We start from the raw sequence: 21,285 nt of genomic DNA on the forward strand, positions 1-21,285 counted from the left end.
GAAAAGAATAAGAACTACCACATGATCCAGTAATTCCACTGCTGGGTGTTTATCCAAAGAAAATGAAAATACTAACTTGAAAAGATACATACATCCCTGTGTTTATTGCAACATTATTTACAATAGCCAAGATACAGATGCAACTCAAATGTCCATCCACAGATGAATGGATAGAGAAGAATGGTAGATATAGACAATAGACTATTACTCAGCCCTGAAAAAGAATGAGATCTTGCCACTTGCAACGACATGGTTGGAGCTAGAGAGTCTAATGCTAAGTAAAATAAGTCAGAGAAAGACAAATACTATATGATTTCACTCCTCTGTGGAGCTGAAGAAACAAAACAAAGGAAAAAAGAGAGAAACCAAAAAATAGATTCCTAACTATAGAGAACGAACTGGTGGTTGCCAGAGGGGTGGTGGGTGTGGGGCGATGGGGGAAGTAGGTGAAGGGGACTAAGGGTGTCCTTATTGTGACGAGCACTGACGAATGTGTAGAATTATGAGCCGCTATATTGTGCACCTAAAACTAATGTAACACTGTTATAATTATAGTGGACTTGAAAAAAATTAAATAATAAGATAAAATACAATACCTCCTTCTTGGGTGGTCATGGAAAATAACCTTGAAGATTTGTGAAAGGCACACAGCAGGCCTCAGTTGACAGGTGGCTGGGAAGCCTGGTGTCCTGTCGAGAGGACTCCGTGTCCTGCTCCCTCCACCTGCTGGTGGCCTGTTGGGAGGTCTTGCTAGGGACCTGAAAGCTGAGTCCCCAGCCACATGGCTCTTCTCCTTTCTTTACTGCTCATGTTCAGTGACAGAGACCTTCAGAATGCTGTGTCTTTGGGGCATGGCATCTAATCCTCCCTCTTTGAAGTCCGGGAACACGGCTCCAAATCTTTTTTTTTTTTTAAGATTTTATTTATTTATTTGACAGACAGATCACAAGTAGGCAGAGAAGCAGGCAGAGAGAGAGGGGAGGGGGAAGCAGGCTCCCTGCTGAGCAGAGACCCTGAGATCATGACCTGAGCTGAAGGCAGAGGCTTTAACCCCCTGAGCCACCCAGGCGCCCCTTCATGGCTCCAAATCTTAATCTGCAGCATTTCTCCTGATTTTCTCCCGAGGAACAGGTAACACTTGTCTGATCTCAGCCTTGACATGTCTCTCTTGAGTTTCATGGAAGAGGCACACTTCCCCAGTGCTGACAGTGGGTGATCGCAGCTCAGTATCAGCCTGGGCCTGCAGGGGCTGCCGGGATGGGACACGCGAGTGGACAGGCTGCTGACCTTGAACAGCAACACCACGGAGCTTATCCACAGAGGGGATTGTCCTATTATCAGCCAAGTTCAGGGGAAGCTATTTAATAACCCTTGAGTGCAGCCCAGTGGACAGCAAGCAGCAAGCATATTGCAACATAAGGGATAATTCAAAAGAAGTGTCAGTGTGTTCATTCAGTCGTTCAACAAACATCTGCTAACTACTTACCATGGTGCCAAGCACTGGGAATATGGGGTGGTTGTGGGCTTTAGGGTAACACTGTGTGTCCTGGAGGAAAATTAAGGATACTGTAGGATACTGAGTGGCCGGGCTGAGCCCTCAAGAAGCCGCCTTGATTTTCCATGGCCACACTTTTGATCCGGTAAGCAATTTACCAAGAGCCACAGGAAGGGTGGGTGTCGAGGGGAACTCACTGGCCACATCAGTGATCATACTGGCCGCAGCCCAGTGTCTGCCAGAAGTTGAAGGCCAGCACACAGCTCTGGGTCAGCAAGTGGTTTTCAGAATTCCAAGGAAAGACTTCCTCACAAGGTCAGAGGACGGCGGGCCAGCCTGTAGGCAAGAGGATTGATTCAAAAGATGTGGTAAATAAAAGCAAAGGTCCTAACACCTTTCTTCTGGTTGCAGAAGCCTACTTGCTGGTAACTAAGGGAGCAGCATCAAACAGCTAAATTTGGGCCATTTGAATTGAGATGAAGGACCCTATGAAGATCTTAGCATCAACATGGGTGGTCTGCGGGGTGCTAGGAAATGTTGGAGCTGGCACCTTCCAACTGCTCTAGGTGTGTTTGTTTTCAGCCTTCTGAGAGCAGGGTTGAGACATGATGGAAGGGTGATAAGCACAAGCCTGTGTCGGGGCAAAGGCATAAAAGCAGGCACTTTTGCTTGTGTTTTCCAAACAGATATTTTGACCTCTCTCCAAAAGCATTGCTTCATCCCAAATGTAACTGGGAGGCCAAGGGGGTGGAAATGCTAGGATCAATTATTTAAAATTATTTATTAATTATCCTACAGTTACTCCTACAGGGGAAAACCAGAACTTCCTAAGATGTTGTAAGAAAAAAAAAAAAAAAAAAAGAGCATTCTCTTTCTCAACGGTCCCCAAACCCATTCCACGGCCATGTAGTCATCCGTCTTCAAAGCTTATCTGGGCGGTGAGATGCCGGAGCGTTGAAGACGCTGGAAAACCTCAGGCAACACGAAAGATTGCCTCAATCAGTTGGCTGATGCCGCAGGTTTTCTTTGAAAATCCCGAGGATAACTCAGCTTGTGACTTCTTTATTTTTAAAATCAACTTCTTCTTTTTTTAAAAAATATTTTATTTGTTTATTTGGCAGAGAGAGAGAGAGAGAGAGATCACAAGTAGACAGAGAGAGAGGGGGAAGCAGGCTCCCCACTGAGCAGAGAGCCCGATGCGGGGCTCGATCCCAGGACCCCAAGATCATGACCCAAGCCAAAGGCAGAGGCTTAACCCACTGAGCCACCCAGGCACCCCTAAAATCAACTTTCGTAAGACAAAATCAGAGAGGCATGCAAAGCACAAGAGACTCTTAACTATATAGTAAACAGAGTGAGGGTTGCTGGAGGGGAAGGCGTTGGAGGGAGGGGGTGGCTGGGGGGGAGGGGCTGTAAGGAGGGCCTGTGATGAAATGAGTTCTGGGTGTTACAGGGAACTGATGAATCACTAAACTCTGCCCCTGAAACTAATCATACACTCTATGTTAATTAATTGATTTTAAATTTAAAAATGTTGAAGTATACCTTTAAAAAGGTATAAAAAAAAGTATGGTTAAAAGTATATTATCTGAAAAAAAAAAAGTATATTATCTGAAAAGCTACAGTTAATTTTAGAACTAAACATCGAAAGGTAAGACATAAAAATAAAATCAACTTTTCTGTTTTAAGATAAAATGCTTATTTTATGGAAGCTTCTCCTGCTGTCTGATTTTTGAGGCTTCGAGTCAGCAGAAAGAGGACAGCAGGGAGCTTCTCCCTCACGTGGACATGGAAACAGCAGAGGCTCTTCAACTTAGGGAGGGGACTTTCGTGGCTCTCTTCATAAAACAAGGGGAGAGTCCAGGAAAGGACTCCGTGTCATAGTCCCAGTACATCCCTTCGTACCCTGAATGTTGTATCTCCGCAGAGCTGTAACAGGTTGGAAAATGAATTTTCAGTTCCAAGGTTTGGTATTTCTTTTCCTTTATCTTTTTTTTTTTTTTTTTTAAGATTTTATTTATTTATTTGACAGGGAGAGAGAGCTCAAGCGGGGGAGAGGCAGGGAGAAGGAGAGGGAGAAAGAGGCTTCCTGCTGAGCAGGGAGCCTGATGCAGGAGTTGAAGGAGGACCCTGGGATCATGACTTGAGCCAAAGGCAGGCGCTTGGCCTTCTGAGCCACCCAGGTGCCCCTGGTATTTATTTCTGATGGTTGGTGGGTGATGAATTCAGACATATCCTGGTCCATACTTGTCTGTTTATTTGTTTGTTTGTTTTCCCCTTGCCACCTCACTGTCCTGGTGCAAGCGTCAGCTCCTCCTGCCAGGACAGCAGGGTAGCCTGGGTGGCCCCCCTGCTTCTGTCTAATCCCAGCGCCCTCCCCGATACACACAGCCCATTCACATGGCACTCCGAGGTGACGTCATCTCCTAGCTCCCCTTCACATACTCCAGTTGAAAGGAGAACCCCCACCCAGCGGGCCCTCCACACCTCCTCCAACTCGTTTCTTCCATCCAGCCCCACCCCCCACTCTCTGTTTCTTTCTTTTATTTTTTTAAGATTTTATTTATTTATTTGACAGAGAGATCACAAGTAGGCAGAAAGGCAGGTGGGGGTGGGGGGGAAGCAAGCTCTCTGCCAAGCAGAGAGCCCGATGCGGGGCTCGATCCCAAGACTCTGAGATCATGACCTGATCTGAAGGCAGAGGCTTTACTCACTGAGCCACCCAAGTGCCCCCACCACTCTCTGTTTCTTGAATGTACACTGCCCCAAGCTCGTTCTGGGCTTCCGGGTTCGTTAGGTCATTTCTTCCCATCTGGAGTTCATTGCTCATTCATCAGCTACTTAGTATATCCTATGGGCCAAGTATTTTAAGGAGAAGCCAAGTAGGGAAGATACAGCACAATGAGTGGTTGAGGAGGCACCTGGGTGGCTCAGTGGGCTAAAGCCTTTGCCTTCGGCTCAGGTCATGATCCCAGGGTCCTGGGATCGAGACCGGCATTGGGCTCTCTGCTCAGCAGGGAGCCTGCTTCCTCCTTTCTGTCAGCTTGTGATCTCTGTCTGTCAAATAAATAAATAAAATCTTTAAAAAAAAATGAGTGGTTGAGTATTCTGCCACGTGTTTGAGGGTGTGTAGGGGAGGTACTGATTTCAGTTATGGGGGGGGGCCACTGCAAGGAAGTGCCCTTTGAGGACAGATCTAAGGGGGTAAAAGAGTGCTATCTTGAGATTTTCCTTGTTTGCTTATTGTGAGAAACACCCCCCACCCCCAACAACAGTACCTAAAATCACGAGACATCTCACCTCTGTCTCTAGTGCCCAGAATGGGGCCCAGCACTTAGGTGAACAGGGACTATTTGGGGATATAGAGGTGAGCCTTGGGAAGGTTCTAGTCTTGATCGTTGCTGCTGCTTTAATTTGCAGAGCCAAGGAGAGCTGCTGCTGAAAGAGAAGGAAGCATGCTCTTAGAAAGCAGGTCACACCTGCCTTCTATAATCTACTATGTTGGAAAGCTTAATCCCTAGAAGGGGCTCGCTTAAGGAACCTGAGATTCTGGTTCCTAAATAATTGGACTGGAAGATTCTAACCAGGGATTTCATAAAGAAGGACACGTGATGCAAGAAGAAGCAGTTGCTTCTGACAACCAGGATTATAATTTATGAAAGGGTGAGGTGGTGAAGCGGAAGGATGTCAGAACCCAGGAAGGGGCCAGCAGGTATTCCGGCTCATGGGGACACAAAGATGTCTTTTGTGTGTTGGTGAGTACACGGACGAGCCATTAAAACACTTGGCTTTGTGTCCACTCACTGACCAGGTGAACTAGGCAAATCATTAAGTTTCCAATGTTAGACAACTATTCTGACACTTGATAAAACAGTTGGAAGATTTTATTTAAGACTATTGCAATAGGGGAGAGAGATGATTCAAAATACAGCAACGATAGCTGGGGAATTATAACCAAGGAACAGAGTATGGGGGAGGGGAGATGGAAAAGTACAGAGAGAACACATCAAGGGTAGCAAGGGTTCTTGCTAAAGGCGAGCCTTCCACTTGGACATCAAAGGTGTGGAATAGGGAACTTGGTCAGGTGGAAGCACTCTCTCTCAGCTGACTTAGCAGGGTTCTTGCTGAAACTAGACTCTTGTAAGGATGGACAAAGAAACCCAACTAGAATTTGGTCAAGGAGAGATCTTTGTCGGCCTCACTTTCCAAATCTGATAAAGGGGACATTGATGCCAATGCAACTCACCCATGTGGCCATTTTGAAATGAAGTCAGTCAAAGGGTAATAAACAAATAAACCCTATGCGATCCCCATGAGGGGGGTTGTTATAAAGCTGGGCCTCCCATGTGAAGTAGAACCTACAACTTGGGAAGACCTCAGTGCACTTCTGTTCAAGTGGCCTACCTACTCTTCCTGCTCACTCTCTCTACACACCTACACCCATGGTGCTGAATTCACGCGGCGGCGGTTAGTGGAGTTGAGGAGGAAAGGGGACCAGATGGTGAGGGGAGCACAGAGTTAGAAATCAGTTCTGGAAAGGTATGGAAGAGGTATGGAAGTGAGGGCAGAAGGTAGTGCGCGGGCCATTTGAGCTGGTCCTCGTGCTGAAGGTTTACTCCCATGGCCACGGCATGGTATTTGAAAGAAGACGTTTGTCTCAATGAGAGCTAGTTCTGAAGCAGTGGAGGAGAGAGGGTTTATTGGGAATTAACCGCTCAGTCTTTTGGGGGGAAATCAACATATACCCCCATTTTACATCATACTTCAAAAGAAACACAAGACAAGGAGAAATATTCAGTGTGAGAACAAAACCATAGGGACAATCTAGTGAGTATTCACAGAGGCTTGAGTTGGGGTTTGTAAGTTTCACGTCCAAGGGGAAAACAAGCTTAATGTTTGATTGGCGATGGAGCTCAGGACTTATAAGAGAGATGTAAATGCCAGCTCATCCAAAAAAAAAAAAGGGGGGGGGGTTTATTGCAGCTCTTACAAAGAATATTTCCTAAGGTATAAACATACGAAACTGTAAAAGAGATGAATGCCATCAGAGAAAAATGGTCACAGAAGAAGACCTTTCTAATGGCTAAAAAATTAATGGAACAAAACACCACCATTAACCAGGAATGTAAATAAAACCAGAAGATTGCAAACACTTATTGAAAACATTTTTACCGGGCCACCTGGGTGGGTCAGTGGGTTAAAGCCTCTGCCTTCAGCTCAGGTCATGATCTCAGGGTCCTGGGATCGAGCCCCGCATCAGGCTCTCTGCTCAGCAGGGAGCCTGCTTCCTCCTCTCTCTCTCTCTCTGCCTGCCTCTCTACCTACTTGTGATCTCCGTCTGTTAAATAAATAAATAAAATCTTAAAAAAAATTTTTTTTCCTTGAGACCTTGGGACTATTACTATTCTAGTAACAGTTCTAAACTCTAAAATATTTTAAAAGGAAAGGATACCATAAAAATAGGTAAACTGGAATAATTTCTTTTTTTTTTAAGGTTTTATTTATTTATTTGACAGAGAGAGATCACAGTAGACAGAGAGGCAGGCAGAGAGAGAGAGAGGGAAGCAGACTCCCTGCTGAGCAGAGAGCCCGATGCGAGACTCGATCCCAGGACCCTGAGATCATGACCTGAGCCGAAGGCAGCGGCTTAACCCACTGAGCCACCCAGGTGCCCCTGGAATAATTTCTTTAGAGAGATCAGGCTTCAATGCAAAGAGGAAAGTGGTTCCCAATTAGCACTTTCAGACGATAAACATCTCTTCAGTTCTTGCATGTTCTTAAGCTTGAGAAGCTGAAGGTAAAATTGATTTGTCCCATCTTTTCACGGTTAACGAAGAGGTTGGCCCAGCTTTCGAAAGAATAACACCTACACACAAATTACAAAGCAGATGGATGGATTGACACCTTATTTGGAAACTTCCATTGGTTCTAACCCGCAGGCTGGGTGAGGCTGGGTGAGACAGGAAAAGGTGTTCACGTGAGCCTGAGGGCACTGGGGCCGGAAGGGACACTGTTATTGTAGGTTCGTCACTGTGCTTATGTAAACAGCTGCGTGTGTGCCCTGTGCACATGCACGTGTCTTCAGAGGGACAGAGAATCTGAGGATGGAGGCATCAATGCACAATTTGAATTTCACCATCCGTGGCTGGAAACTCGGGCAGCTGAGCTCGTAGGAGCTCTTCACCCGGGAAAGCCTTCAACCAAAAAAATAAGACAGACAATTGAAGATCTCTTGTTAGAGATCAACTTTCCCATGGAGCAAAAGAATGCCAGGGCAGTGTGACAAAAGCTATGCATCTTAATCATGACTGCCATTCTTCCTTAAGACACCCTTTGTCTACTCACGGTGAGGTTAGTCCTTGGCTCAGGGGGCCAAGTAAAGGAAGGAATTTTTATCAAATTACGTTTTCGGTGAGCTGAATGCTGTATGAAATAATTCAAACCAGCTTTACTCAGCACTTGATTTTTTTTTTTTTTAAGCAAGGAAGTTTTGTTTCGTTTTGTAAAGTTGGAGAAAGCCATGTAATACATGGTTTTGCTGAGCAGCCTCCAGAAAACGTTGCTAAAATTGATGATTTACTAACGGTTCAAACCAGGAGGGGAAGAAAAGAAAAATGGGATGTGGGTTGTGTGTGTGTGTGTGTGTGTTTAATAAGGACTACTTCCCTGGCAAAGGAATATTTCCCCCTTGAGCTCAGTAAATACATTCAACATTTGCCTAACATCGCAGTCATAAATCCTGATGCGAGCCCCTCGCTACCCACCCCCACCCCAGCGAGCCACTAGGAGGGGAGGCAACACTTTGCATGCACTGAAGTATTCAGTTATTCCTAACTGGTGAAAGCCACTTTCCCCCAGATGAAAAAAGAAATGCATTTGCTTAGGGAGCTCATCCAAAGCTGTTGATCGATATCACTGGATCAGGGCTTCAGAGGCGAAGAGAAGGCTCCCAGAACCAGTGAATTTACTCTTAAGGCTTTCTCTCTCTATGCATCAGCAGAGAAGTTGTGATCAAATATTTATTAGCTGTGCCTTTGGCTGGGCTTTCTAAGCACAAGGAGAAATAAGGTATCGGAAGGCGAGGACTGGATTGCTGACTTGAACACTGCCCGGACACAAACATCTACTTTTCAATTACACAACGAGGTCTCCAAGCATGCCCCCACCTCCCCCAGTCTCGCCCCTGGGACGTGTATGCTTGCTTAGTTTGCAAGGGTATTTAGTCATGGAATTTCCAGAGGGTGGGGAGGGGGCCCATGACCAATGACTCAGATTTTGAATTCGTGAAAAAGGTTATTTGATGAGCTGAGAAGATGTCCCTGCTTGGTCGTGATTCATTTGGATCATTGCGACAGAGGTGAAAGGAAAGGCCACTGCTGCTCTCTGTCCCGCTCCCCTCACTCCTCCTTCGTGTGGAATTCAACCTGCCACTTCCACTCCAGCCATCCCCTGATCCTCTGGAAACCTTTCTCATGGGTACAACAGGGTCATTCATTCAGTGTTAATGCAGAAAAGCCCAGGCAAGGGACACTGAGTTCCCTTATTAGCATAGCTCTCCACGTACTAAGACTTCTGTTGGATATCTCAGCACCGTTATGTACTTTACTGACTTTCCCCCATAGATAGTAACCTCAACTATAAAATCAGAGATTGACCATACCTGTGAGGTCTATGGTCAGAGCCAACGGTTCTCATCATTCAAGAAAACATTAGGCTCAAAATTAAATGGAAAGCAAGCTTGACTTTTAAGAGATTGGGATCTGCTTTTGGACATTCCGATTTGGTATGTTTAAGATGGAGCCAGCAAATCGGAATTTTTAGAAATCTTTCCAGGGACTCTAATTTAGAATGTTTCCAGGTCTAAATGATATATTATTTTAAGATTTTATTTATTTATTTTTGTGAGAGAGAAAGAGAGAGAGCACGAGTGGGGACAGGGGGCTGGGGAGGGGCAGAGGGAGAAGCAGACTTCTGAGCAGGGAGTCCCATGTGGGAGTTGATCCCAGAATCCTGGGATCATGACCTGAGCGGAAGGCAGATGCTTAACCAACTGAGCCACCTAGGCATCCTTCAATGGTGTTCTGTTAACCTGAATGCACTATTATATGAACTTGTGCAAAATGGCATTAGGAGAAATCTGGTTCCTTACCAAAAAGGCGAAGCATACATCCCTTTGTCACCCTGCCATGGCAGAGGCGGGGGATGGGGGAAGCTTCATTGTTTTGCATTTTTATCCCTCTTTGCTTTGCTATGGAGACCACCAGGCCATTTTATGCGATGGAGGTACAGCAAGGAGAATGGTTTGTGGTAAGCTGCAAAGGTGACCCCCCCAAAAAAAAATCCTAAAAGAAATGGTAAAGAAAATAATCTAATTGTAGCTGGCCAGTTAGGTCTGGCCACACTATTTCTACCTTAAGCCCTGACCTCGTCTTTCTTTTTCAGCCACCACAGTCCGGCCAGAAGATGACATAACAGTCCGGCCAGAAGATGACATGACACCAGCTGTAGAAAACAGCATGGTGACCCAAGGTGTCGAAGATAACGTGATGACCACAGGCACCAGCGAGGACCCTTATGAGTCTGGCTTAACAGCTCTGGTGAGTGTTCCAAGAAGAATGGAATTTGCTCCGTAGGCATGTGATCATATGCAAGGATTTTTATGACTGTCTTATTTCACTTAGCATAATATCCTTACGGTTGTAACATTTGTGACGATGTCCTTTCTTTTCAAGGCTGGTAATTCCATGGTATGTCCCAAGCACATGTTGTGAATCTGTTCATTGGTCATTAGATGTTCGGGTTTCTTCCAACTCTTGACTCTTGTGAATAGTGCTACTGTAAAAATGGGTGTGCAAATACCTCTCCCAGACCTTGCTTTGAGTCGAGTATATACCCAGAACGGGCATGGATGTGTCCTATGGTAATTTTATTTTTAATCATTTTGAGGAACCTCCATCTTGTTTTCCATAGTGGTTGCACCATTTTATAATCGCAGAGTGCACAATGCTTTCGGTTTCTCTACCTTCTTGCCACTACGTTATTTTCTATTCTTTTGAGAGTAGCCATCCTAATGGGTATGAGGTGATAATCTCATTGTGGTTTTAATGTGTATTTCTCTGATGACTAGGGGGTGCCGAGCATCTTTCATATGCTTATTGACTGGATATCATCTTTGGGGAAAGGTCTAGGCCAGTCCTTTTGCTCATTTTTGGTTTTTTGTTTGTTTCATTTTTGGTTTTGATTTTTTTTGAGAGAGAGCAAGCGAGTGAGCGTGCACGTGTACAAGCTTGGGGGAGGGGCAGAGGGAGAGGGAGAGAATCTCAAGCAGGCTCCACTCTTAGCATGCAGCCCAATGCAGGGCTTGATCTCATGACCCTGAGATCATGACCTGAGCCAAAACCAAGAGTTGGACCAACTTAACCAACTGAGCCACCCAGATGTCTCCTTTTTGCCCATTTTTGAATCAGGCTATCCGATTCTTTGTTGTTAAGTTGTAGGCGTTGTTCATATCCTTGTAAGTTGTGGGAGTTGTTCATAACCTTATCAGGTATATGATAGGCAGATATTATCTCCCATTCCATAGGTTGCTTTTTGACTCCGTTGATTGTGTCCTGTGAGGCACAAAGTTTTTAAATTTAAGTGGTCTCATTCATCTAATTTTGGGTTTGTTGCCTGTGCTCACTGACATATTTGTTGAATGCTACATCGGCATGAACTTTGGAGTCAACAGAATCACTTCCAAGTCTTCTTGCTTGTTGGCTGTGTGATTTGGGGCATGTTGTCTAATCTCTCTAGGTCTCATTCAGACTATAGAACTATTAATAGGATTAATAGGAACTATTACAGGATTGTTTATAGACTAAATGAGAAGGTCTTTAAAGGGCCTAGCTACAGTAAGCTCTCCATAAATGCAAGTTATTGCACTAATTGGAGGAGGGAAGGCACTGAAAGATGATACAACATAATATGTACCAAATAAATCTTACAGGGAAAAAAATGTCATTCACTTTCAAGGGAGAGAAAGAATTAAAGCCCAGTGAATTGGTATTTTTTGAAGAATTAAAACCCTAGGAAGTCAACTTTTTAGATTAGATTAGATTAGTCAATTTAGTCATGCTAAATATTTAGTATTTATTTCTGGAGTACATTTGGTTTCATTCCTGTCCCGTCTCTCACTTCTGTTTGTTTGTTTTCTTGTTTCCACTTTAAATTTATGTCCTCATATATTTTATATATTCATGCCGCTTTAAATCTTCTATTATAAGGTTGAATATATATTTGAAAACATTAGATCTTATTTCTTTTTTGCCTCATTTCCTTCTCTAATAGGTGCCAACAAATCCAACAAATACAGAGAGTGTAACAGACGTACGCATAGAGGATGGGCCAACTCAAGAAAGCACAGTTCATGCCAAAGAAGAAAGCCAGAGCACCACAACTGTATTGAATGTAGTGACTAGTCATTCCATAGGTAAGAAACTCCATAGGTCAACTCTATAGGTTGATCTTCTTTTGTATAATCAGTACATACAAATATCCACGAACAAAGCTAGTGATTAGTAGTATTGGAATGCCAAGAGCGAGCTCTGAACCAAGCCTTATGTGCTAGGTTCAGATTCAGTGTATAGGGTTGCTAAATTGAATTTGGTTTATTGAGTTGCTGAACAAAGCTCTCCCCTTTCAATGACAGCTAGTGATCATGTCCCCACAGGGAGAAGTTAGCTACTGGCGTCATGTTGGGGATAGTAAGTTGATACAATTTACACTAAGAACTTGGTGTTGATACTCAAGAGCAGGAACCTTGACCAACCTACGTAAGTTGTAATAGATTCTATACTAATATTTACCATCTCACCCTGAGTTCATGTCTGCACACACACTAAAAGAATCTATTCTTGGGGGCTGCACTTTGATTCATAGTTGGCACCTCCAGCTGTGTCAAAGACCACTGCCTTGGGTATTTGTCATTTTTTGAGGTGTAGACCATCACCGAGAATGAGGAAAAATCATTGCCATTACAACTTAGCAATGGAAAGAAAGGAGAGCCTTCTATTTCTAGACCTTTCTTATGAGAAATGTGGCTATTTGGGATTTTTATTTTAAATTTTTTAAATTAAAATTTAAAATTGCCTTATTTTGTAATAAATAGTGTGGGAGAGGGAGAGGGGAAAAAACTAATCCTTCTATAACTGCAATGAGTGCTTGTTAATGAGCAATTTTAAAGATTTTATTTATTTACCTGAGAGAGAGAGTGATAGCCTAGAAGGGTGGAGGGAGGGGGAGAAGCAGTGGGGAGCCCGATATGGGTCTCAACCTCAGGATCCCAAGATCATGACCTGAGCTGAAGGCAGACACTTAACCAACTGAGCCACCCAGGCACCCCATTAATGAAAAATTTTATATAGATTATTTTATATAGATGGGTCTTCCTTTCTTTCTTTCTTTCTTTCTTTCTTTTTTAAGATTTTATTTATTTATTTGACACAGAGAGAGAGACAGTAAGAGAGGGGACACAAGCAGGGAGAGTGGAGAGGGAGAAGCAGGCTTCCCACTGAGCAGGGATCCTGATGCTGGTCTCAATCCCAGGACCCTGGGATCATGACCTGAGCTGAAGGCAGACCCTTAATGACTGAGCCACGCAGTGCCCCTAGGTACGTATTTCCATTTAAACACTTAGAAAGTTACTTTGTTGTTCAATACATATTTCTAGACCCAACCCCACTCTGGTTTTATTTTTTTAAAAAGATTTTATTTATTTATTTGACAGATAGAGATCACAAGTAGGCAGAGAGGCAGGCAGAGAGAGAGAGAGAGGAGGAGGAGGAAGCAGGCTCCCCGCTGAGCAGACAGCCCGATGTGGGGCTCGATCCCAGGACCCTGAGATCATGACCTGAGCCAAAAGCAGAGGCTTTAACTCACTGAGCCACCCAGGCACCCCACCACTTTGGTTTTAAAAACTCTATTGCACTTCTGAGGTTTTTTTAAGAATTGCTTTATATTTGGGGCACCTGGCTGGTTCAGTTGGCGGTGCATGAGACTCTTGATCTCAGGGTCACGAGTTCGAGTCCTTCATTGGACATGGAGCCTATTTAAAAAAAATTTTTTTTAATTGTGTTACATTTGTACACATAGTGTCCATAGCAGCATCATTCACATTAGCTAAAACATAAGAGCATCTCAGATGTCCATCAACAGAGACATGAGTAAACAAAACGTAGTATATCTATTTCATTCAGCCTTTTAAAAGGAAGCACATCCTGATACCTGCTACGATATGGATAAACCTTGAGGACATTATGCTATGTGGAATAAACCAGTCACCCAAAGAAAACTACTGTAGAATTCCACTTAGAAGAGTCAAATTCATAGAGACAGAAAGTAGGATGGTGGGTGCCAGGGGCTGGGGGGAAAAATGGCTGGGGACTTGGTGTTTAATGGGGATGGGGTGTTGATTTTGTGAGACAGGAAGAGTCCTGGAGATGGACAGTGGTGATGGTTGCCCAAGACTGAATGTACTTAATGCCACTCAACTGTCTACTTAAAAATGATGAGGACAGTAAGTTTTATGTTATGTGTATTTGACCACAATGGCGGGAATGGGGGGGGGGGGGATCTTTATGAAGTACTTTGAAAATAAAGCCTAAATAAAGGTCACTCTGAAATGACAAAGAAACGGTGAACATTTAAACACCCAATAGAACCAAATAGGGCTAAGCAAAGAAAGAATCATTGATATAATTTGTCACTGGAAAACATTTCAAAATTTTTGGAGAAGAATTGATCATTTGTTAAATAAGTTGACAGCTCATTAGCTGCCAAAAATGGAGTGTCCCAAGTTGAGTATTCTTCCCATCACACGAGGATGCCTCTCCTATCCTTTAAAACAAAATTCTCAGTTTTCTGGAAAATATTCATGATTCTCCTCCTATCCTGTCTCCTGCCCCACCCTGTCACAAAAAGTGTGACTTATGGCCCATTTCCACATAATACATCAGTGTCCCAAGAAATTTTCACATATGAGAGGGGCGCCTGGGTGGCTCAGTTGGTTAAGAAATTTTCACATATGAGTTTAAATGTCATTATAAGCACTTGGTCTTTTAAGAAGTGATTTTATTAGGGGAGCAGATGTCTTTCCCATGAAACACCCAAGTACGATGATGTTCACATACGTGACACACTCTCATGACTACAGTCAGTATAATTGGGCTGGAGCTAGGGAGGATAGAACTAACAAGTTCTAATTTGGTAATGAATCTTCCACATTTTTTGGTAATATGTTTTCTGACCAGTGGTGTCACTGATGGTGAGAATGATGTGTTAGAGAATTCTGGAAATCAACAGCCACCATGTTAGGACACGATAAACAAACAGTTGACTTTTTCTACTGGTAGTTGGCAGCCAAATGGATGACCTTTTAGGAGTGATTCTGTGATACATTTGTTCCAGGCTGGCCTCAGACCCACCAGTCTTTGAGCCATCTGTGTGTGTGTGTGTGTGTGTGTGTGTGTGTGTGTGTGTATGTGTGATGGGGCAACACCATCAGCTTGAGCTCCATGTAAATACCCCAGAGCCATGGCTTCAGCTTATGCTGGCAGAAGTGGGTTCAGAGACCACTGTCCTAGGGCCATCTTGAAAAGGTGCCCTTTTTTAAAGAGTCTTGGTACAAAGACTTCTTTCAAACCCACACATTAGAAAAAGGAAGCATTTGTAGATGATGCTTTCACCTTTGATTGGAAAAGCTCTTGGTTATCTGCGGTATTTGCAAGTTATGAACTGCAGTTCTAAGGTGGGACCTGATTGATTGACTTCTCTCCTTTGTCTCAGTAAACGAAAGCCCTTTGACTTTTCCTCTGTTGGCAAACCTGGTAAATGACCACCACCCAAAAGAGTTAAAGACTTGGTACGAAAAGAAGGTGATGGGAAAAACAAAACCAAACCAAAAACATTTACTCTTAAATTAGACATTGTGTAAAATTATCTGAAAGAAACTCACAACTTTATTGTTTACTTGCTGTGAGTTCACTCAAACCCATGCCATAGGTAAATGGGAGTAGTTACGTTGTAACTATTGGACTAGGTCTGGCTGCAGAGAGAAATCCTAACATAATAGTAACATAAACACCAAGAGTAATTCCTTAATTAAACTTGGCTGGGTATGTTGCTGCCCTATAAGGCATGGGTTTTGCTACTAAAGATAAAAACAGGGAATTGCTGTCATAAGACAAATCAGTCTTCTAGAACTAGAAGAATCCCACCTTTTAGAACTAGAGTCTATTGCTCTCAAAATAAAATCCTTCAAAATAAACTTTATAACAATGGATGAGTTTTCTATGGTCTTGATATTAGACCAAGAATCAATAGCTTTGGTTTCTTTGGTTACCCAAACCCCATTTCTGTGGGCCAATTTCCCTGACTCTGTTCCCTAAAGTCGATGAGAAAACAGGAAGTTACACCAAAGTACTATGCACACATAGGTGTGAAAAGCGTTCATAAATTCAGTAATAACAGTTTTGAAGACAAGATCGTGTCAGAACTTGCTTAAAAATCCTCTGATCCAATTTATTTAAGAAATTACATTCTTTGCTTCTGTCGTGCTACCTTCCACTTAAGGTAAATTCATCTTTTGCCAATTGTTAAATTATAGTTATTATATCCTAATAATTCTGTATCATTACATCTCTTTCTTTACAGAGAAAGTAGGCACAGAGACAACAGTTCACACAGAGACAACAGTTGAAAAAGGTGGGTGAGATTTTGTTATCAAAATATTTTTATAGGAGTTTTTAAAAAGAAGCTTCTCTGAAACTAATCTTGTGATGAATTACATTCTTTCCTAGATTATAGTCAACAAGAGAGGAATACAGGGGGCGTCTGGGTGGCTCAGTGGGTTAAAGACTGCCTTCTGCTCGGGTCGTGATCCCAGGGTCCTGGGATCGAGCCCCACATCCGGCTCTCTGCTCAGCGGGGAGCCTGCTTCCCTTCCTCTCTCTCTCTCTGCCTGCCTCTCTACCTACGTGTGATCTCTGTCTGTCAAATAAATCTTTAAAATAAAAGAGAGAGAGAGGAATACAGAACCCTCTGAGAACAGGCTTCAAACTTCTTTAAAGAGAGAAAAGAAAATTGCCTGTATTTGAAAACACGCAAACCACAAATGAGTCTCATCACTTAAGGGCAACCATGGAGAATGGTGTCATATCACAATTTATTGTGATGAAGAATGAAAGTAGGGGCTCATTTAATCCCAACGCAACCTCGTAATTCACAGTGAAGCCATCCAGTATGAATGGTATGCTGGGCAGATGAGAGCCAGGAACCTTTCCGTTCATATGCGGGAATGAGAGTAGCCCAGAGTTTCATCTCCTTCAGGTCAACTTCCACTGAAAAAGCAGAAGCAAATTAGAACCTCATTTGCTGTCTTCAGTGGGGCGGTGGTATTGTCTATAAATGACACATTTTATCACAGGCCTATCATTTATCTTGGTCTCGTGCTTTTTCCCCCCACTCCTCATTCAGATGGTCTGGCGACAGTGACCCTGGTTGGAATTATAGTTGGAGTCTTACTAGCCATTGGATTCGTTGGTGGGGTCATCATTGTGGTTGCTCGAAAAATGTCAGGAAGGTACTCGTAAGTAAATATCTTACAGTCCTGTGGTAGGTAAATGAGAGCGGGCATGTCCAGATCTCCAAATCTTAGAGCTAATTGAAATCTCTAACTAGAGATCATGTTCGTGGATGTCTAGTTGCCCAGTGGTTGGAGCATACAACTCTTGATCCCAGGGTTGTGAGTTTGTAGAGTTTACTTTTTAAAAAAAGTTAATTTCAGCAGCCCCTTACCTCCGTGAGGACTACATCTGAAGTTTCCCCAGGAGAACAGGCATCTACTTGGCCCTTCTAAGTTTCCAAGAAAAGAGAGGTAGAGCCAAAGATGGCTATTTAATTGACTCCCATTGAGATCTAACCAAATTTGGCCTCTTGTCCTAGTCTTTCAACAAACTGAACTTGAAAGAAAACCCCAACCAAGTTTCAACTTGATACCTAATTGCCTTGACCCAGTCATCAGAGGGAGGGAGGTGGCTTTCAGAAGAACGGGCACTGCAGAGCCCAGGCACCATTCAGACGAGAATTCTCCTGCAGTAGGGGTCCCCCTCCCTCCACTTCTGCCCTGCACATACCCACACATGGTAGTGAACTCCTAGCAGTGATTATGGGTGAAGGGTAGGAGTTCTTCTCTCTATGAAAATTCAGAAGATTCAAACTCATAACGAGGGGAACACTTTTTCTTATTTCTGTTGGGGAGATGATATATAATGGGAATTGGGGGTGGCAGAGAGGACAAGTGAGGGTTGAGGGATATGTCCCACAATATAGTCTCAGATTGATGTGCTTGGAAATGCCTGGGAACCTGCCCCTGGCGGTGTGAGGGCCAGGCATGCAAGAGGAATGAGCAGGGACAGGAGAACAGGTCCAGGTTCCAGAACTCCCAGATTTATACGAAAGGACAATAGGACCATGACTCACAGGATCACTATTCACAGTGCCAGTAAGAGAAGTGACAGTCACCTTTTTCTTTGTTTTCACAGGCCCTAAAGAGCTGAAGAGTTGTGCCCTTCTACCAACACGTTTGAAAGAGAATTTCGGACTTCCCCGTCCCCGGGCGCGTGGGAGAAGATGACCCATGGAAATCACTTGGCGGTCCCATTCCAAATCCATGGTGATCCCTCCGCTTACCAAAAGTAACCCAAGGAATGACATTTCACGAGACTCGCTCCTCTAGGCATTTGTCTTCTGAAAATATTTTTAAATACAAATTTTGTAAAAGATGATTAAAAAGACAAAATGCATAGAAAATGGAGAAAAGCCATGTAAACTGATTTTTAACTAAGACAATATAATTTAATCGATGTTAGAAATTAGAATCCTGTCTCCGTTCTGACCATTCTCTGGTATTGTTAAAATGCAATCAAGTCTGGAAATATTTATACCGATGGAGTCCCTGAGATCGGTGGTTGCCATGATCGTCAATGGCATAAAGCATTGTGCAATTTCCGCTCTGTTGAAATGTACACATTCCAGTCTAGTCTGGTCTGTTTTAAAAGCCTTAATTTCATGTGAATAATCAAGTAGAAAATCTAAACTTGTTTAACGTCGTGAGTAACTGCCTTTCACTGGTCCAGACAAATCATTTCCAAGGCACCCGTGTTAGGTTATAAACAGGAAGTCTATAGTCTGGAGAAGGGATTTTTGTTTCTCACTGTAAGTTCATCGGGCAGGCTCTAGGCTGGCGTATTGCCTTCTCCAGCGATGACTTGGTGACTCAGATTTGCTCCTACCTGCCATCTTCTCTTCCCTCATAGAACCAGGAGCCAGAGCTCCCGGAGCAGACTTTTCTCTTCCCATGACCTAAGCCCTCCAGATTGGCTGCTTTGTTCCGGAATATGAAAGTCCAGACTGTGGAGACTGATGGAGGCTCAGTGGTGCCTGAGGCTCAGATGTTCCAGAAGCCAAGAACCATGGTCCCCAAACAGAAGGAAACCCTGTGCATGCCTCTGGTCTCATTACCTTCTGCCTCAGAGGAAACCTGCGGGACACGAAAATAATACCGTAAGATAGTGATTTTAAGAAAGCATGTGCGTTTAAAGACTGGACGTAAACATAAAAGAAATTCCCAGTCTTTGTGACACATAGCACGCATTTCCGTGGGGTCATCACTGAAAGGGTCCTCAAGGTAAAGGAGCCCACGTTGCCACCTGGGGCAGGCACCATTTGCTCAGTGCATTTCTTCCCGTAGGTCAGCTGCCTTCTTTCCCCCCAAACACAAAGTTTTTATACTAAGCAGACGAGCTCAGTCATGATGGTGGCTGTGCAGGCTTCTATCCTCTCAACTTGTATGAAAAAGTAAACTGTCCTTTGGAAAAGCACCTCCCATTCCTCTCTTTCTTGTAATAACGCAGTGATGTTCTCTTAAACAGCATGCCCTTCTTTTACCCAAGTCTGGCTGGTCACCAACCCAAGGTCCGTATTTAAACATCTGCTGATGGAGAGAAGGGGCTTTAGAAGGGCTTTGTGTGCTTCCGTATCTGTCTGTTTCAATGCTCAGACTCCTGAACGGGAGTCGGGGACAAAGTCCGTTTTGTCTTGCGTGTCCTTTCTTTTTTTCCTCTCGCTGTGAACAACAACCGTCCACCCCAAGTCATACACTGGACCCGCTGCCTGCTGGGACAGGACCGTGGGTTTTTTGGTCACATCTGCGTTGGTGCTCCATGCAGTGTAGACCTGTTTTAAAATAAAACAGATGATTGCGTATAACCATGAGTCAGACCTCTGATTGGAAAGATCCCTTCTGGGTCACACTTTCGAACATTTCTAGAGACTCTTATCAGTTGTGGAAACCTTTGCCTCTTTACTTGATGGGGAGTGAATTATAAGTGGTTACAGGAAATACATCCACTGGAAAGAAAGAGAACTATGTCTTTCATGGAGGGCTCTGCCCAAGTGGAGAGGTGAAAGTCAAGCTGAGGCATGGGATGAGATAAGGTGGCACCGTGGCACTTATTTTGCTTTCTGGTCACCAAGGGTGGAAAGGTCCTGCCTGGCTCCTGATTTCCCTGCCCTGGATGGGAGCCGGGTCAGGGAGCCATTACACCTGCTCCTGCCAGTCCTGGCAGCCTGTCCCTCCAGAATTCCTGCTCCTGGGACATCTCACGGCTCCCTACAAGAGCTCTGCCTGGTCTGGAGACCGTAGTGGCCAGGCACTCAGCCTTTTTGCCCCTCTGTCCCTCTCTGGCCATCTACCTGTGGCTTCCCCACCTACACTGTTCCACATGGACTCCCAGGCCACACCCTCGGTCTTCTCCCAGCCAACCCCATCCCTGCTCCTAAATGTTGGATGCCAGGAGCAGGAGAGCCCTTAGCAGTATGCCGTCCCCATAGTGCTCCATTTCTGTTAAGTCAGGATTGTTGAATTTGGCAGACATCAGGAATTCTGAGTGCCTGTCTCCTAACTGGTGGAGCATAGCAGAAATTTACATATATATAAACAGGATTTGAGTGCCATTCTCTAGTTAACAACAGTCATCCCTGGGGTGACCTTTTCGGGCTATAGTTTCTTCCTAAGAATGGCCATGAGATGGTTGAAAAAGCATTCCTTTTCTGACAGAAAACTAGCGATGTCCACCCAGCCCCAGAAACAGGGAAAGAGAACAGGGAGGGCTCTTGGCTAGCTCACGTGTGCGGTCACAGTCCCTTACCCGCTCCCGGCACAGGAGAAACGCCCACTCACGGAGCTGCCAGGGCTGCTGGAAGTTCAAGGGAACCGCGTGCACTCTCCCATCAGAGGCGCCTGGGAGCAAGGCACGCTTCAGTGAAGCGCCCCCCATGAAAGCCTGCTTTTACCCCCTGCCCTGCCCCCTTCTTTGTTTCAAGCAGGGAGAGCCAGTTGCAAACCAGGACTTAGTTCTGCCTCACGGGGCACCTTAATGACCGGGGAGAGAACAAGCCACTGGATTCCTGGCTGCGTCTATCTGCATTTTCACTCGTATTTACTTCGTATTCAGGGCATGGGGCTGCTTGGGACAAATGCTTCCATGGGGAAAATTGTGTAATCGGACATGAAACCTTTTTTTTTTTTTTTGTCTAATTAAAAGTCCAGTGGAAGTGAGGGAAGCGGTTCCCCGGAACGTGGCTGGATTGGGCACCTACTTGGAACACACCGTTGTCCGCTTGTGTGTCAGAAGACTTGCTTTCCCTAAGAGATGGCACTTCTCCGCCCTCTTCCCGAAGCTTAACATGCG

General features: G+C 44.3%; 1 protein-coding gene across 2 annotated transcripts in view; it reads left to right on the forward strand.

Annotated features, from left to right (window-relative positions):
* PDPN (podoplanin) overlaps window positions 1-18,408 on the forward strand; it is a 28,604-nt gene extending 10,196 nt beyond the window's left edge. Inside the window, exons 2-6 of one of the 2 annotated variants that reach the window (XM_082685421.1) lie at window positions 9,938-10,092; window positions 11,825-11,966; window positions 16,187-16,237; window positions 17,009-17,120; window positions 18,076-18,408. In XM_082685421.1, coding sequence (XP_082541547.1) covers window positions 9,938-10,092; window positions 11,825-11,966; window positions 16,187-16,237; window positions 17,009-17,120; window positions 18,076-18,082 — 467 coding nt within the window. In that variant the 3' untranslated portion in view covers window positions 18,083-18,408. The remainder of the gene's footprint in view (window positions 1-9,937; window positions 10,093-11,824; window positions 11,967-16,186; window positions 16,238-17,008; window positions 17,121-18,075) is intronic. The other variant, XM_082685422.1, reaches the window with a different exon arrangement.
* Window positions 18,409-21,285: the final 2,877 nt, after the last annotated feature.

This window comes from Mustela nivalis (assembly GCF_964662115.1).
Source record: "Mustela nivalis genome assembly, chromosome: 10".
In the NCBI taxonomy this organism is placed as follows: domain Eukaryota; kingdom Metazoa; phylum Chordata; class Mammalia; order Carnivora; family Mustelidae; genus Mustela; species Mustela nivalis.